Here is a 19173-nt window from a genome sequence, read left to right as displayed (position 1 = left end):
CAAAGCCTCCTTCTTATTGCTGAATTATCTGTTACTCCTAAGAATGATGACTGTTAGTAACTGACGGAGCTGGTATTCCACATCTAATAAACTGTATTCACCAGAAAGCTGCACTCATTTAGTCAACACGCTAGATTCAGCTCAGTCAGTAACCTGACACCACAAAACTGGCCCTGAGGCCAGTAATCATGAGCATGACATTCATCTCCCTAAATCTATCTTCCTCAATAAAATGCTCATCAATTTTGCCCACACACGTCTTACATGTAAGTATCTGCAAGCAATTATGAACCTTGTTAGTAAGGCATCAGCAATTTAGGCCTAGTGTACTCAGTTAACAACTACATGGCTATCAGTATTTGTGAAATAGCATAAAAACAACCCAGTAGTGTGTTTATTTGCAAAACATACAGACCTTCACAAGTGCTAAAACTATAATCATTATTTGGCTTCCGCAGAGGAACAGAAAGGCATAAAGCCAACATATCACCTGCTCATAACTAAGAGTGTGCAGCTCTGACGGTTGGGGTCCATGCCTAACACCTTGCTCATCTTCCAAAGAACAAAAGTCACATCTGATGTATTAACACGCCACAATTACTCATTCAAGAAGAGAAGTTTATTTAAACAAAACCAAAAGCATGGTCTAATAAACAATAGCAAATTAATCAAATCTCTTAATATCTCATACCTTACAGGTAGCCGCACAGAACGGTGCCAAGTCAAGGGTAAGCGGAAAGTCTACATGTCTGTTTACTTTACGAAGACTCAAGCCAGCCTTAAAAAGACAAAACAAAACAAAAAGTACAAATTAAGTTTAAAGTATATGTTAATTAAAACCAAAAGAATTCTAAAAGATATTTGCATAGATCTAAATTTTCATAGATCAACTACCTTCTCTGTAGTTTTACAACAATTAATGGAAAAAAATAAATTTAATGTGCTAAAAGCTAATCCACTGGTATATACTGTCATAGAAATGTAGTCAACAAAGGGTTAAAGATACCTAACGCAATGACTTGTTAAAAATGAACTTAAGCCGGGGCGTGGTGGCACACGCCTTTAATCCCAGCACTCGGGAGGCAGAGGCAGGCGGATTTCTGAGTTCGAGGCCAGCCTGGTCTACAGAGTGAGTTCCAGGACAGCCAGGGCTATACAGAGAAATCCTGTCTCGAAAAACCAAAAAAAAAAAAAAAAAAAAAAAATGAACTTGAATGTAGGCAACCTCATTGAGGTCACAACAGAAAATGGGTACAAAGAGATCTTATTAGGTACTTCTCGTTTCTAAAACTCAATAATATTTACTAAGCATTTTAAAGTTTTTTTTAATAAAAGTAAATGGTATGCATACATCAGTCAAATGAACCTTTATAATCTTAAGAAAATTCTACTTATTTTTTTCTCTTTACTTCCCAAAGATAACCTTGAAAAAAATGTATGTTTTCCATCATGTGATGATAACAAAAAGTAACTGAGGGCTGGTGAGATGATTCAGCAGGGAGAGGTGTTTATTGTGCAAGCCTTAAGACCCAGGCTGGATACCTAAAATCCATGGTGAAAGGAGAAAACCATCTCTCAAAAGTTGTCCTCTCACCTACACACACACACACACACACACACATACACAGAGACACAAACACAGACAGACACACACACACACAGAGACACACACACACACATACACAGAGACACAAACACAGACAGACACACACACACACAGACACGCTCACACACAGACACACACACACTCACACACACACAAAGACACACACACAGACACACACAGACACAGACACAAACACACAGAGACACACACACACAGACACACAGAGACAGAAACACAGACACACATACACATACACACTCACACACAAACACACACACTCTCACACACACACACAAACACAGACACACACACAGACACACATAGACACACACACAGACACACAGAGACACAAACACACGTGCACTCACACACACAGACACACAAACACACAGACACACACACAGACACACACACTCACACAAACACACAGACACACACACAAATACACAGACACAGAGACACACACACACTTACACATATATACACACACAGACACACACACACACAGACACACACACACTCACACACAGAGTCACACACAGACAGACACAGACACACACACACACACAGATACACACTGTAATAAAAATGAAAAGGTGAGAAGATACTTCAATGCGAATGGTATACACAGACAAATCCGATGCCACCTTTCACACAGGGCTTTCTTGATAGCACTGCATACCAATCACATAATTTCACTGAATTTCTCACAGTTGATTTCTGGGTTTTCTTTATAAAAACATTTTAGTCACAATATACCAATTAACTAATGTTGTCCACGTGACCTGTGAACACGTATGTGTTCCTTCACGTGGGTGCACTTGTTCACAAGTGCAGACATGAGTGCATGTACTGGGGATGTGTGTGTATGTATGGAGGCTAGGGGACAACTGCTAGCGTCATTGTTTGGATGTCACTTTGCAGGTATCATCATTTGGTTCCCGAGATGGAGTCTATCCCTGGCCTTCAATTCCCCAATTAGACTATGCGGGCTGATCAGCCCGTGACTACCTCCCTTCACGTGACATTTCAAGCATAAACCATGAACAGGTTTTTGGTTTTGTTTTTAACATGTATCTAGGACCAAACTCAGGTGCTTCTGCTTGTATGTCAGGCTCTTCATCAGCTAAGCCGTCTCCCCAGGCCCCGGATGATCATGAAGAGTCACATGAGAGCTGACATGAAATTACAAGATCATCTACAGGAAAGTGTCCAATGGCAGCAATAAGATTATTCAGACGTGTGCTCTCCCCAGTCACACTGAGACTGTTTAGAACTACTTTATAGAAAGCGTCTATAAAGGCCTAGAGGATGAATCCTCTTCTAGGTGATAATTCTAAGAAAGTAGCTTTATGTATGCAGTCATTTGCACCTTGTTTTTCTTTTAACAGAATGATTCTCCTCTAGCCATTAAAATATAAGTCAGATGCCCTATACACTAGATGCTAAATCCTCCATCTGGTTTAATCTGTAAGAGAAGTGGCTATGCTGGCTACACCTCTATTTCAGTGCAGCGAGTTCTTAGAGCTGAGATTAGGGAAGTATCTTTACTTAAAAGAAAAAAAATTGCTCTATTTACAACATCACCTGATATAAATTACTGACTTCCTAGGCAGTGTTACCAGTGCAAACTCCCACTGTTGGCACATGTGCATGTCTAGGTCTTCCTTTAGCCCCAAATAATTCTGTATCTTTGTTAAATTACACAGTTACAAAAGGAAATCTCATTTATATATTGAATTTGCTTGGAAAGATGGGCCTATTTTGTAGTTCACTTGAATCTGTATTCCCTCTTCAGAAGCTCTACGCATCTTCCTCTTTTGGAGCCAACACTTTCCTTCTCAGATCTGCATAGTTACACAGTCAGTCAGTTGGTATGTCTATGACAATGATCTCTATTCAGTTGAGGTTTGCGTTTCCGTGTTGTGTATGGTTCTAAACATAGCTCTAAAGTTACTATAGAAAAACATGACTTCAAAGATACAAAGAAACAAAGGTAGATATTACTTAGGAACTCATCTCTATCATTTGCAACCCTTGGGAACAAGACCAGGGCTTGGTTGAGGTTACATTCAGCTTCAGAATAAGAAGGGACTGAAGTATTCATAAATAATTCCTTTAAAGTACACAAGGTCCCTCCCCCCCCCCTTTTTTTGAGTTGGTTAAACAAGGACGCAAGTACCAAATACAAAACAAATTAGTTTCTGCATCTGGCATGCCCTTCCTTGTTCATAGTTGGTGGAGACGCACCTTCACCAGGCATCCAGATGAGATGAGACCCCACAGCTCTCTACCACGTTCCCATAAAATGGGGTATGGAGAATCATGAGCTTTTATGATTATTTTGGTTTCTGTGTTTGTTGTTGTTGTTTAGGGTCTCACTATGCACTTCTGGCTGTACTTGAACTCACAATGATTCCCCCTGCCCATCCCCCAAGGGCTTGACTAACCACTTTACCAACTGAGCTATGAGCTGTTTTCCTAGCTCTCAATTACTAATTTTATTTTAAAGTACAAAACAAACAAACAAACAAACAAACAAAAAACTCTTTTCAAAAAGAGATCTATATTTATTTCTTCTCCCAGAGAAATTAAAAAGTTATCATTATTGTTATTATTATTATTATTTTTTAAAGAGCAGTTAGGGATGGTGACACAGCTCTTTAGGAAAGGTTTTTAATCCAGCTGCTTAGGAGGCCTGAGCAAGATTACAATGTCAAGGTCTTTCCAGGCTACGCAGAAAATTCTAGACCAGCTTGGGCAACTTCCCAAGCTCCTGTCTCTTAAATTTAAAAGAGAAAAGAAAAACAGGGCACGAGATGTCAGTGGCAGAGCACCTGCTTAGCAAACAGAAAATCCTGTTTAAACCAAACACCAAAAAGGAAGAAAACCCCCACTGAACAAGCTCCAAAGTTGAATCATAAACAGTTACAGAAAGGCCATCTTTTCTTTAACACTAAAGGCATCTGGGTTGAAGCCTTGTGGGTGGGGTGTAGGGCCTCCCTCCTTCCTTTGCTTAGTCTCTCGTCAGCACTGGCCAGCTCAGACACCATCACGGGAGCTCAAAAGCTGTGTGGGCTTTGCCTTTTTGCTCCTTGTAAGTCTTCTTAGTAACATTTAGTCTCCATTAAGACATACTTGTGACCACACACCACTTAGAGACATCACTTAAATCTTTCAATATTAGTCAAGCTTCCCCCTCACCCAGGACAAGAAATCTCACATAATTCTTTTAATTCCAGGAAGCACTTTCTAAAGCGTAACAGTCTCTCAGAGGACTTAGGACTCTACGAACATATCATGAACCTGACTATAGTGTGGCTAAACGGACTCTTACCTGGTGGAATCTTTTAAGATGAAGGATTAGGATAGCAGGAACGGCAGATATGAGGAGTTGCTTCCTGGCATTGGTATAAACTCCTCCTGCTTTCTTTTCTGAATAACATATAACAGAGTTACTTGTAAAATTTCATTGCCTATATTACTTATAACATGGTAGGCATTTATAAAAACCTATTTATATAGTATTGCATCATGTTTTGGGGTGTTTTTTGGGGAAGGAGAGGATAGGGGACCAAGATTTCTCTGTGTAGCCCTGGCTGTCCTGAAACTCAGTCTGTAGACCAGGCTGGCCTCAAACTCACAGATCTGCCTGTCTTTGCCTCCATGTACCAGGACTAAAAGTGTGACCCACAACACCTGCTAAAGCATGTTTTAAAAATATTAAAGAAACTTTTTAAATGTATGTTGTGGGGGCGGGGGGCACACAGGTAACGCACATTGTGTACATGCACGTGGAGGCCGGAAGTTGACAGTGCGCACATAGCTTTCATAATCACTTTTCCACCTTGGGTTTTTCCTTTGTTTCGTTTTATTTTTTTATGCTAGGGCCTCACCATTTGGCCCAGGCTGTATTGGAGCTCACTATGTTGACCACAAGATGCATCTGCCTCTCCCTGCCTGTTTCAGCATAATTATCTACTAAGCCCTCTCCCCAGCCCAAGCAACAGTGCAGCCACCAAAAATAGTCTTTGCATTCACTGATGGTAGCGAAAATTCATCAGGTGAGAATTCTCATCTTTCTCTAATCAAGCAAGCACTAGATTCATGGCATAAATATATTTAAGAACTTCAATACGTATACTGGACTTACGAAAACTAGGGGAGATTTGTGGAGGCAGTAATTTCAAATCCTACTAGCGATTCAACCATAAGTTTTAGGGATATTTCAGAAAGGTTTTAAACAGCTAGATCCCTCAGATTCAATTGCAAATGGGTTTGCAGTTTCAAGACAGAGAAGTGTACTTCTTGCTCTCCATTTACTGTAATCTCTCCTGTGAATGAATCTACTCTGCCCAGCCAGTGTCCTGAATTCAGAGACCCAAGTAGAACAAGGCCTGGGCCAAGAGGCCCAAGGCACCCAGGAACTTGGGTCACCCATTAAGGAACTGTAAAGCCCGAGTTACCTCCAACCCATCAGTAACACAGAAAGCAGGCAATGAGCTGTTTACCTGCGGAGCTGGTTTCTTTGTGGCACTTCCGTCTCTTTTCAGTACAGTCCTCACAGAGCAGCTTATTGTTGCCCATTAATAACTCCATGGATGTGAACTGGTAGAGACAGGACTGGACTGAGCATTCTTTAGAAGTAGTTACATAACTCTGAGAAAGGGTCTGAAAAGCATTTTGGGCACTGTGAAGCCTCGTATGTTTTCCCTCTGAAAAACACAAATTATTTGGGACATTTAGTGGCTGTTTTTCCCTGTGGAAATCTCTATTGCCAGTTACAGTGCCACTCAAATGAAGTTCAGCAATCGCTTCCGCCATTTCCTCCTCGCCACCATGCGTCTCCTTGGCTTGTGGCAATTCACTTGCCAGTGGGAGGTGTGGGTGCTGCTCCGCGTGTCCGCAGGAATCACCCCTGGACCGCAGCAGCACAGGCTGCTTGGAAGCGATCTCGGGCTCCGAAGCCTCGCTGTCGGCATCCACGCTGCTCTCTAGGCTGGCGTCCCTCTCGCTGCCGTCAGTGAGGCTCTCGTTCAGGGACGCCTCAGTGCTGAGGGTGCTGGCAGGCGGGCTGGCTTCCAAGTTGTCATTCTTTGGGTGTGTAACAACAGTTTTCTCTTCTTCAGATGGCCATTTTCTTAAATGTTTTCTGTCATGACTTAGTTGGTTCTGTAAGTTGACAATATTTTTCAGAGAAAACAATCTTGTGATCTTATTGGAAACAAATGCCACTAAAGTCCTACTTAGCTGCCTGCAATTATTCAATAAATACTCCTCTGACATCCATCTACCTAAATGAAAATCAACTTGCTCTGGTTTGAAGGTAAACTGTTGCCTGGGACTCTTAACAGTGGCTACCTGTAAGGAAGGGACCAGGCCTGCTATAGGACAGGAATCTGAGGGAGACTTAAACCCATCAAACACAAAGGAGCTGTTCGCTTCTATCACTGTGTTTGGTCGAGTAAAGAACACACAGTAAATGGCTAATAATAAATTATAAACTTCAGGATAACATCCGCCAAGTCGAGCTGGGCATGGTGGCACATGCCTTTACTCCCAGCACTCAAGAGGAAGAGGCAGGAGGATTTCTGTGAGGACAGTCAGGGATATGTCGAAACCCTGCCTCACAAAACCAAAACAAACCAAAAAATCTGAGCTCACCTGTGACTTTATCAAGCACTGTTGTTTTACTAAACAGGTGATGAAGTAGAATGACTTCTAATCTAGCCAGTTTTAGGCCTGCTGATCTTGTGTTATCTGTGTTTTGTGGTAACATAGTGAGGCCTTGCCTCAAAATAAGCAAGCAAACAATAAACAAGGGGGAAAAAACCCCACATTCCTTACTTAACCTACTTAAGACCTTGTTTCTGCAACTGTAATCTACAACATTTTTTAGGCATATTTCTTTCCTTGTTTTTTATTTTGTTTGTTTTGGTTTTGGTTTTTTGAGACAAGGTTTCTCTGTGTAGCCCTGGCTGTCCTGGAACTTGCTCTGGAGACCAGGCTGACCTTGAACTGAGAGATCCACCTGTTAGGCATATTTCTTAGTTTTTAACTTGACTCAATATAATTGATGTACAGAACTGAAAATAGTGAGCACCACACGGTCAAGAACCCAAACGTCGATAAGAAGTCCTGTTACTACAGGGAAAATACAAGTGCCATAGAAACGTACAGGATGACCTAATCTGAGGTTAAGGGGATTGGAGGACTCGTCAGATACAGAGCAGAACAGGAGAGCCCCAGCAGTGGGCACTCCGGGCTCAAAGGCCCAGAGGTGAAGAGAGGGGCCAGAAGCTCTGGAGGTCCTGCAGGAAAAGACAGTGTCGGGAGAAGGTACACATAGTGGCGGTCAGATTGATTTCTATTTTAATAGAATAATAACAGCCAGATATATCTCTAGAGAAATAACGTATCTATAAAATACTTCAATAGCTATATGGAGAGATTGTAAAAATTGCATGCCCCTACTTAATACATAAAAGTCAGTAGCTCTCCTCACCCACCCAGCACCGTGCCCCCATTTTGTTTATGGTTTCAGAGACAGATCTTGCTATAGTCCAGCTCTGACTAGAACTGCTCTGAAGCTTAGCTTGGGATCCTGCTCCAGCCTCCTGGGCTCTAGAAACACATGCCCGTACCGCCGAAGCCGGCTACAAGTTGTCTTGCTGAAAATTAAACAGTCAAAGCTAACATTTCCCTCTAGCTTCCATTAGAGGGAGTAATGGAAAGAGAAGAACTTGTAAGAGCCACGGGAACTCAAGAACAAAGTAAACTATTGTCCAATATAGGAAACTATTGTCAAAAGAACCACATTTCTTCAGTAAGTATATAAGAGCAGAAATCTGTAGATTATAAGGAGATATAAAAAGTGTGCTAATTGCCTTCTGGTTTCTGTCTGTGCCTGGACCTGATCCTGTGCCACAGTGCTCCATACCCAAATACAGCCTGGAGAGAGCTGCTCTTCCAGGACTGAGGACACACCTGTGAGCACAGACCTAAGACCAACACTTCTGCTCAGAGGCGCCCGCCTGAACCCTCAGGACACAGGAACGGAGGAGCAGTCTGGGACAGGATCCTTCCGGTTTCTGTCTGCACTCTGAACTGACCCTGTGCCACAGCTCTTGTCATACCCAAAATCCTCCCAGACAGAACTGGTCTCCAAGAAGTGCTGACACACTGGCTTACAGGAGGTACAAGCCACAGTCAGAGGCAGCAAGACCAACTAACACCACAGATAACCAAATGGCAAGAGGCAAGGGCAAGAACATTAGCAACAGAAACCAAGGCTATTTGGCATCATCAGAACCCAGTTCTCCCACCAGAGAGCCCTGGATACCCCAACACACCAGAAAAGCAGGGCTCAGATTTAAAGTCACACCTCATTACGATAATAGAGGACTTTAAGAAGGACATAAATAACCCCCTTTAAAAGATACAGGAGAACACCGGTAAACAGCTAGAAATGCTTAAAGAGGAAATGTAAAAATCCCTTAAAGAATTACAGGAAAACACAATCAAACAGGTGAAGGAATTGAACAAAACCATCCAGAATCTAAAAATGGAAGTAGAAACAATAAAGAAAACCCAAAGGGAAACAACTCTGGAGACAGAAATCCTAGGGAGTCATAGATTCGAGCATCAGCAACAGAATACAAGAGATGGAAGAGAGAATCTCAGGTGCAGAAGATACCATAGAAAACATTGACACAACAAAGAAAATGCAAAATGCAAAAAGCTCCTAACCCAAAACATCCAGGAAATCCAGGACACAATGAGAAGACCAAACCTAAGGATCATAGGTATAGAAGAGAGTGAAGATTCCCAACTTAAAGGGCCAGTAATATCTACAACAACATTATAGAAGGAAACTTCCTTAACTTAAAGAAAGAGATGCCCATGAACATACAAGAAGCCTACAGAACTCCAAATAGACTGGACCAGAAAAGAAATTCCTCCCAACACATAATAATCAGAACAACAAATGCACTAAATAAAGATAGAATATTAAAAGCAGTAAGGGAAAAAGGTCAAGTAACATATGAAGACAGGCCTATCAGAATTACAACCAGACTTCTCAAAAAAGACTATGAAAGCTAGAAGATCCTGGGCAGATGTCATACAGACCCCAAGAGAACCACAAATGCCAGCCTAGGCTACTATACCCAGCAAAACTCTCAATTAACATAGATGGAGAAACCAAGATACTCCATGAAAATAAAACAAATTTACACAATATCTTTCCACAAATCCAGACCTACAAAGGATAGTAGATGGAAAACACCAACACAAGGAGGGAAACTACACCCTAGAAAAAGCGACAAAGTAATCTTTTTTCAACAAATCTAAAAGAAGACAGTCATAAAAACATATTTCTACCTATAACAACAAAAATAACAGGAGGGAATAATCACTATTCCTTAATATCTCTTCACATTAATGGATTCAATTTGCCAATAAAAAGACATAGTCGAACAGACTGGCTACATAAACAGGACCCAGGATTTTGCCTCATACAGGAAACCCACCTCCAGGACAAAGACAGACACTACCTCAGAGTAAAGGCTTGGAAAACAATTTTCCAAGCAAATGGTCCCAAAAAACAAGCTGGAGGACCCATTCCAATATCGAATAAAATCGACTTTCAACTAAAAGTTATCAAAAAAAAAATGTAAGAAGGGACACCTTATACTCATCAAAGGTAAAATCCTCCAAGAGGAACTCTCAATTCTGAGTATCTATGCTCCAAATGGAAGGGCAGCCACATTCATAAAAGAAACTTTACTAAAGCTCAAAGCACACATCTCACCTCACACAATAATAGTGGAAGACTTCAACAGCCCACTGTCAGCAATGGACAGATCATGGAAACACAAACTAAATAGAGACACAGTGAAACTAACAGAAGTTATAAACCACATGGATTTAACAAATAACTATAGAACATTTCATCCTAAAACAAAAGGATATACCTTCTTCTAAGCACCTCATGGTACCTTCTCCAAAACTGACCATATAATTGGTCATAAAACAGGCCTCAGCAGATACAAGAAGATTGAAATAATCCCATGCATCCTATCAGATCACCACGGACTAAGGCTGGTCTTCAATAACAACAAAGATGGAAAGCACACATACACGTGGAAGCCGAACAACACTCTCAATGATAACCTGTTCAAAGGGATAAAGAAATTAAAGACTTTTTAGAGTTTAATAAAAATGAAGCCACAACATATCCAAACTCATGGGACACACTGAGAGCAGTGCTGAGAGGAAACCTCATAGCTCTGAGTGCCTCCACAAAGATAATGGAGAGAGCGCACATTAGCAGCCTGACAGCACAGCTGAAAGCTCTAGAACAAAAAGAAGCAAATTCACCCAAGAGGAGTAGACGTCAGGAAATAATCAAACTCGGGGCTGAAAATAACCAAGTGGAAACAAGAAGAACTATTCAAAGAATCAACAAAACCAGGAGCTGGTTCTTTGAGAAAATCAACCTTTAGCCAGACTAACCAGAAGGCACAGAGACAGTATCCTAATTAACAAAATCAAATGAAAAGGGAGACATAACAACAGAAAATGAGGAAACTCAAAAAAACATCAGATCCTATTACAAAAGCCTACAATCAACACAACTGGAAAATCTGGATGAAAAAAGCAAATGTTGTGAAGTTTGTGCACTTAACCCATCTTGTTAATCCATTTCTCTTTCCATGCCCTTGCGTGCTCCCACCTTTAGGACTCTGTGGACACAGATGTACAAAAGCCTTTTAGAGGCACGGCTTTCAAGCGGGGAAGATGTGAAGCTGGCGAATCATGTGCTGGTTATATTTTCAACTTCTGAGGAACCAGCACACTCTCTTCCTCAGAACAAGATTGTATATACATACGGATAGTATACAAAGGTTGCAAGATCTTCCCATCTTCAGCAGCATTTTTAGGGGGAATAGCCATCTCAAAAGTGTGTTAAAATGTTTAATTTTAGCTTTAATGTTGCTTTGTTTTAGCCATTGTTTATTAATCTTCAACTACATATTAAGTGTTTTCTACCAATGGCTCTGACTGGAGAGAACTGAGATGGAGAGAAGTGTCCTAGGACATTAGGTGATGGCTGAGATTTGAGTCAATGCCGTATCTCTGGGCTGTGCGCGCTAAGTGATAATGCTTCTTCAGACTCCGTGCCCCTGCCTTGTTTTGGGCTTCCATCTTATTCCTTATACAATTTTGGATATTATATATCTTTTTTCTTTTTGACACTAGGAAATATGAGTACTGATCTCAGAGCTAGGATGATGACGACAATGATTCTAGGCACCAGCACTGTATGGAACAACACATGCAGATTCTGTTCTTCTCTATTTTACACACTGAACCTGCTTAGTGAGTGCTGATATGATGTGTTTCATATAATGTTGGGCAATCAGTGGGACAGATTATTGTTTTGTTTCCAGTCTAGATAATGTTCTGATCTGCATAGTGATGCTGTGCAAATAATTTGCGTGATAAATCATTGAAAATACTTTTAAAAAGGGGGGGAACTGTTAGGTACGAAAACTCAACAAATCAAATAACAGATACCATAGCTGAACGCATCAGCAAGAGAGCAGACAAAGCAAAATAAAAGAATATCATGGACAGAAGATACGATCATGAAAACATTACATTCACAGCACAAAGCAAAATAAATAAATAAACTCAAGCTTTTAAACTAATTTAATTTACTAGATAATTAGTGTGTCAGTTTTTTTTACGTCTAACATACGGGTTTTGGGGACTGAACTCAGGGAAGCAGGCTTGGCAACCTTTACATGCTGAGCCATCTTGAGAGCCCAGGTCTCCCAGCTTTGAAAGGACCATGCTTTTCTGAGGAATTCTGTTTACAGAGTCAATTATAGTAAAAAACAATTATAAGTAGGCAAATAGGCAAGGGTATGCATATCCTCCATGCCACTGTCAGTGATAAGAGAAACCGAAAAGAAAAGAAGTACCTGGAGTATTAATGAGATAATGTATCATTCTGTATCTGTATGTGGGAGATCTGTGAACCAATAGAACAGTTCCCCTCAACCAGATGTGACACTCTTTATGACAAGATTTTGTAATACCTCCTTATTACTGTAACATGATTTATAAATATTCAAATTTAAAAATTATTGATTCATAGATTTTAAAAAAGTGTGCTAATCAACAGATCACTATCTGTTGACCCTTTTTCAGATCATAAAGCCAATCTTTAAAATATTTTTGATGTTACTACTGAGGGATAATTTCAAGCGCTACACTGGTGCCGTGGTTGTGTTTGTAGTGAGTATCTTCACTGTTCATTTCTTTGTTGCCGTGGGTGTTGAACATCTGAAGCAAGCGCTCGCTCCACCACAGGCTCTACGCCCAGCCCTACAAAGTAACTTTTATATATGCTGTATCTACGATTTCCTCAGAGCTGGAGCGGTAGGGGGGGGGGGGGGAAGCAGTGTGTGATGGAGGTGTGGCCTTGTTGGAATAGGTGTGACCTGGTTGGAGTAGGTCTGTCACTGTGGGTATGGGCTTAAGACTCTCACCCCAGGTGCCTGGAAGTCAGTCTTCCACTAGCAGCCTTTGGATGAAGACATAGAACTCTCAGCTCTGCCTGTGCCATGCCTGCCTGGATGCTGCCATGCTCCCACCTTGATGATAATGGACTGAACCTCTGAACTTGTAAGCTAGCCCCAATTAAATGTTGTTTTTTATAAGACTTGCCTTGGTCATGGTGTCTGTTCACAGCAGTAAAACCCTAACTAAGACATGGTGCAATACGTATGTGGAAACATGGCTAGCAGTAAACTGAGCACTGTAAAGCTGAGAAACAGGAGGGTGCGTGTTCTTAGACTGCTGTTTCTACTTGAGAACGTTCTTTCACAATGAAAGTATTAAAAACACAGCAGCCCCCCACAGCCTGACTTGCCTTGTCGTTAGGTGAGGAGTGCTTCCTGGAAGCTCTGGGTTGATGGGCATTTCCTACAGTCACGGTGCCCTTGTTATGATCTTGGTCTGTTTCTTGTAAACTTCTGCATTTACTCATTTTCCCCAAAAGTACAGGTTTTGAAACCTATGCCACATGTAACATAAAACATTTTCAGCGAATGAATTCTTTTTAACACTTGTAACTTACTAGAAATATAAAAAGAAAATTTTCTTATTAAGAAATATATTTTTAAAATTCCTCTATTAGTATGGGTGTTTTGATGGCATGGATGTTGTGCACCACTTGCATGCAGACCCACGGAGGCCAGAAGAGGGTACTGAATTTCACCTTGGAACTAGAAGTGGAGTTACACACAGCTGTCAGCTCACAAGTCGTGAGGGTGCTTGGAACTTAACCAGGGTCCTATGGAAAAGCAGCCAGGGCTCTTAGCTGCTGACCCATCTCTCCAGCCCACTTAAAAGGGTAATTTTCTTAACAATTTCAAAATACAAGGTTAAAAGATTTAATCCCGGGAATAAGAAAATATATATACTTCATGCACACATACGCAAACCTGGTATCAAACACACCACACAGACCTAATTCTGTGTAAATCATGACTCTGTAACAGATAAAGCCAACAGATGTTTAAATAATTGAATAGATGCATATTCTTTATGAGAATGTTGTGATTTCTCCTCCTTACCCTTTCTTCTATGATAGGAAGTGAGATATCAATGAAGGGATCCTTCATGGTAGAGATCTTAAAGGAAAATAAGATGGAGACATTCGGTTAGAATTCTAGCATAGATGCACACTGTTGTTAAAGAGAAAAACAAGTCAAACCTCTCAGACAACTTATAACTTTAACTTATAAGTTAAAATACTGTATGAAGTGTTAGGAATAAAAAGTAGACAAGCATTTGACCGATTTCTCAGGATAATCTGTTTTAGAAGATACTGGTATAAGAGAGAAATCAGCATTTCTGTCCAATGCTGTATAAAATGTAGTAATAGTTATAGTCACATTTTATGTTTCAGTGTCATAAGTAAGAGGAGATACAATAATCCCTGTTTTCTAAAACTAGAGATGATAGAAGACCTGGAAAATTTTTATTCTTATTAAAATCTGATAAAAGTTTAATCTATTGTAGTCAACCACATTTTCAGAAATATTTCTTAACAAGCAGTTGAAAAATCTATAAACGTTCATGCCTGCTTTACGTTGTTGAAGTTGGCATTTAAATATGAAGTTCAAAATCAAAGATTAAGTGAAGAGTAAGAGTTTCTACACACATACACACACACCCTTTGTACATCACATAACACAAACAAACCCCAAAAACCCGAATCGAATGTGATAGTCTTTTTCTGTCCCCACATTTTAGGACGGGGCACTATGACCATTACTTGTTTCAGAGATGTCTCTCTCATCTCAGTCTAAACTAGAAGCTAACCTATTTGATCCATTCAGCCAGGCTTATCTGACATGTACCACTCGGGAAGCTGACACAGGAGAACTCCAGTTCAAAGCCTGAGCTACACATACACAGCAGAATGGAGTGAGGAAAAGCCTAAGGACCTCACAAGGAAGTCAAGAGGAAAAACAGTTACACAGCACAGAAACACACGGACTTAGAAACACTTAGAAGTGTGCTTGCCACTTAGAAGTGGAAGGCAGATATTACGAAAATCATTGCATAGCCATGTGCCAAGGTTTTTTTAATGACAAGACTTCATGTAGAAGGAAAACTCTTTGCTGTCATTATCACTGGCTGTTTTAGATTAGAAAAGCTGACTAGCATGCTGAGTACAGGAGAAATACACTCTACTCAGAATCCCTGTAGCCTTTATCCATAGGGTTTCTACAGGGAAGTTAAGTGATGGCCACTGTCATAACAGTGTAGTTCTACTTTCTGCAGTAATGGGTTTCATGTACTATAAGTCTTAGAGCCTGGGCAAGCAAAGCTTTATAAAGGAAAGGCAGTTCACTTGCACAAAACTAGTTACTTCTGAGACACCACTACTGTCCTTTAAGAGGTTTTATTTGTGTATGAAGCAAATATTGGGAATTTGAATTAGTACTTCTTGTTATTGAAAGTAAGTCTATCATCAATTTATTAGATCACATCCATGATTTTGCTATTGTTATCTTCTGATAACCACCGTGATACCTGAGAAATAAAGCAACACAACACAGCAATGTGACTGTAGTGTATTCCATGAAGTGAATTCTAGGTACATACGTTCGCACATTCTTCACACATGACTGTGCTAGTTAATTCGCCAATAAAGATGCGATCTATGAAGTTCATCTTCACACCTTCCTTTCCATAGGCTGTTAAAAGAACACATTTCTTCTAAATTAAAAAAATTCACAGAACAACCACTGATCCGAGAGTGACATGCTACTACTCAAGTCATTTGGATAAAATATAGCTTCTCTATTATATCCAATAATGTATTTTAATATATCACATTACATCTTTCTCCTTTACAATTTTGTAGAGGAACTGTGACTATTGAGTTCCATAATCTTTAAGAATTAACACCATGTAGGTCCCAGGAATTGAATTCCACTTGCCAGGGTTGGCAGCATATATCTTTACTTGCTGAGTCATCTTGCCAGTGCAAATTATTTTAATAGGTAAATATAGCAGTAACTACTAGCTCATACTACACCCAAGCTGCTCCTATTAACTTTTTTGACATTTCTGTATCTAATCTAAAGGTGGACAGGACAGGGAAAAATAGCTGCTTCAAGGCTAAAGATTCCAGAATCAGAGCAATAAAAGGGGGTATAAAATACAGTGTGTGAAGCACAGAATAAGAACTCACCTGGGGAATTAGTATAAACACACACACACACGTGCTTGGTGATTACTTTCAAAGTTGAAATCATTTGATTTATGGAGTGCTTACGAATCAAAGGAAGCTGTGCTAATGGTTGGCCGTAAAATAACTGGTGTTGGAGACACTGACCAAACAATAGGCTGTAAGTATGTGTAGTTAAACTAGTTGACACACACACAGGCTGCTCTCAAGCTCACAGAGATCCGCCTGCCTCTGCCTCCCAGTGCTGGAATTAAAGGCATGCGCCACCATTAGCCAGCTGACAGAAAGTACATTAACAAAACTGCTCACTGGCTTTTAAAATCTATCCTTTGCAAGCCTCTACCTTTGTTGAAAACTATTAAAAGGCATTATCCAAAGCACTGAATAACAGAGAAGACATACTTTAAAACCAATAGACATTTTATAGTAACTATTAAGAAATTCTGTCTTCTTACGAAAAAATGCACAAAAAGGAGACACAGTTGAAAGAAAACCAGCGTTATTGCTCTATGCATGCACTAGATGGCAGCATTGCAACACAGAGTAACAAGGCACATGCTGGAGAAATTATGCCCCACCCACCTCCTTGGGAGACAGGGTCTCACTATGTAGCTCTGGCTGTCCTGGAACACACTATGTAGACAAAGCTGGCCTCAAACTCCTAGAGACCCACCTGCCTTTGCCTCCCAAGTGCTGCAATTAAAGGTGTGTACCACTGTCCCAACTGTAACTACAACAGTGTTAGAGCACTTGCTTATAAATTAGTCACATATTATAAACAGTATAATACCACAAAAATAAAGTTAGAAATAAAATACATACGACATCTTACAGTGTCCTTTACAATGATGAGCTCATACTAACAGAATCTCAAAACAAAATGTACACTAAGTGAGAATTAGATGTCACAGGATATAAACTCGAACTGCAATATCTGAACAAGCCTTGCTTAATCACTGGCTTGTCTCATGTTGGCAGACTGTAGCAAAAGGCTGAAGGAGTCAAGACTTGCTGCTATTTATTATTAGTCTCTTAAATAAACAGTGAGTCTGCAACATCTTTGGAGCTTATAGGCATTTTGTCTAGATTAAAACTAGGTAAGGTGGCTGCCCTCAGAAGTGGGCTTAAACCTTCTCCAGAGGTGGTGAACCAACGCCTGAGAGTGTAAGCCTGGGAATCAATGGAGGTACAGGGGCGGGGTGGGGGGGGAGGGTAGACTCATGTGGGGAACACGCTTCTGATGGTGAACTAGACATAGCAGCGAACCGTTTTCTATAGACAAGTGTCTCCTGACTTAAATAAGAGAAGCCCCTCCTTACAATAAACAGTGGTGTGCTCACACTCATGGCTGTCCCAGGATGCAGAAAATAAAGAGATAGTCTGGGCCCATCCCTAATCAAGCCACTTACACAACTCCCTCTAAGGCAGGGAACACTGCAGAAGAGGGGACAGGAAATATTTAAGAGCCAGAAGACAGGGGGAAGGGCTACCAAATTTCATTCTCTAGATGTGATACAACTATTGTAAAGTGTACATGTGAAATTATAAAAAACAATAATAGTAATTAAAAGCCATTTAAGAAGAAAACCCTTAGGTATATCAGCAAGCCTCCTCATCTAACATAAAGGTGCTAGAGCTCAGTTCTCAAGAGAGGGCGCTACTTTCCGTAATTCCTGAAGTCCTATGTACGGATGTGTCAATCTATACATGTGATATTAGTTCAATTAAAAAAATGCAGCCAGGTGATGGTGGCTCACTCCTTTAATTCCAGCACTTGGGAAGCAAAGGCTAGTAGGTCTCTGAGTTAGAAGCCACCCTGCTCTACAGAGTGCGTTCCAGAACAGACAACGCTACACAGTGAAACCCTGTCTTGAAAAACCAAACAAACAAAAATAGGTAAAAGAAAAACAAGCACCCATATATTGTCACGTGTTCTTTCTATCGCAGACATTCTTTCTTGCGGACAGATCCTGAGTCAGCATTTTCAAATGTTCAAGTATGGGTTTCATAGGAAGACTGTTGATACCCATTTCTATAGTGACATAATGTCACCTATATTTCTCAAGCACAAAGCATCAAAGTAGCACCTTCTAGAAGCACCACTTGAGTCCTGTCTCCTTACCTGGTCTTAGTCACCACTCATCAGTTTCCTCACCTAGAAAGCCGGTTGCTGTTGATGATTGGAGTTTTTCAAGTCCTTCACAGGCCCGGACAGGCCCCCAGCAAGCATCTCTGGCATCTAGTCTAGTTAATTTTAACACTGAGCACGTATCTCCCCATCCTTTTCCTTGAGAGAGTATTCCCTTTCTAATTTTTAGTTTTGGATTCATCTATTTAATGTATGAGTGTTTTGCTTAACATAAATACCATATACGTGAACGTCAGAAGGTGTTGGGTCCTCTGGACCTGGAATTACAGATGGCGATGAGCCACCTCTGCGGAGCCTGGGAACTGAATGTGGGTCCTTTGTAAGAGCAACAAGCGCTTTTAAGAACTCAGCATCTCCAGCCCCTTAATTTGGGGGAGTCGGTTCTCAGCTGTGCAGCCTTGTCACTGGAAAGAGGCTGCTCTGTGCTCTGCCTCTGTGCCCAGCCCTAGAGATTTCTTGCCTCCCTTTAACAGAGAAGGGTATGACCCTTTCCACTGTATCCAACTACCTGCCTACACTGCCCACATTGGCCAGTTATGAAATAATTAAAGCTGTCCTCCACCCTGTAGCACAGTGGCTCTAATCACAAACCCATTTTTGAGGGAGCGTCTGTGAAGCCACACCCACCTGACCCTTACT

General features: G+C 40.8%; 1 protein-coding gene across 8 annotated transcripts in view; it reads right to left on the bottom strand.

Annotated features, from left to right (window-relative positions):
• Usp45 (ubiquitin specific petidase 45) overlaps positions 1 to 19173 on the bottom strand; it is a 70712-nt gene that overhangs the window by 6678 nt on the left and 44861 nt on the right. For 4 of the 8 annotated variants that reach the window (XM_011250132.1, XM_006538362.1, NM_152825.2 and 1 more), the window contains exons 11-16: positions 15797 to 15888; positions 14257 to 14313; positions 13551 to 13694; positions 6118 to 6778; positions 4944 to 5041; positions 692 to 778 (exon numbers count right to left, since the gene is read on the bottom strand). In XM_011250132.1, the coding sequence (XP_011248434.1) occupies positions 692 to 778; positions 4944 to 5041; positions 6118 to 6778; positions 13551 to 13694; positions 14257 to 14313; positions 15797 to 15888 (1139 nt within the window). Of the gene's footprint in view, positions 1 to 685; positions 779 to 4943; positions 5042 to 6117; positions 6779 to 13550; positions 13695 to 14256; positions 14314 to 15796; positions 15889 to 19173 lie in introns of those variants that run through there. The other 4 variants (XM_030253909.1, NM_001290425.1, XM_006538364.2 and 1 more) reach the window with 4 other exon arrangements.

This window comes from Mus musculus, chromosome 4, assembly GCF_000001635.26.
Source record: "Mus musculus strain C57BL/6J chromosome 4, GRCm38.p6 C57BL/6J".
Lineage (NCBI taxonomy): Eukaryota > Metazoa > Chordata > Mammalia > Rodentia > Muridae > Mus > Mus musculus.
Note: the sequence above shows the minus strand (reverse complement) of the source record. Positions and strands in the feature narration are given on the sequence as shown.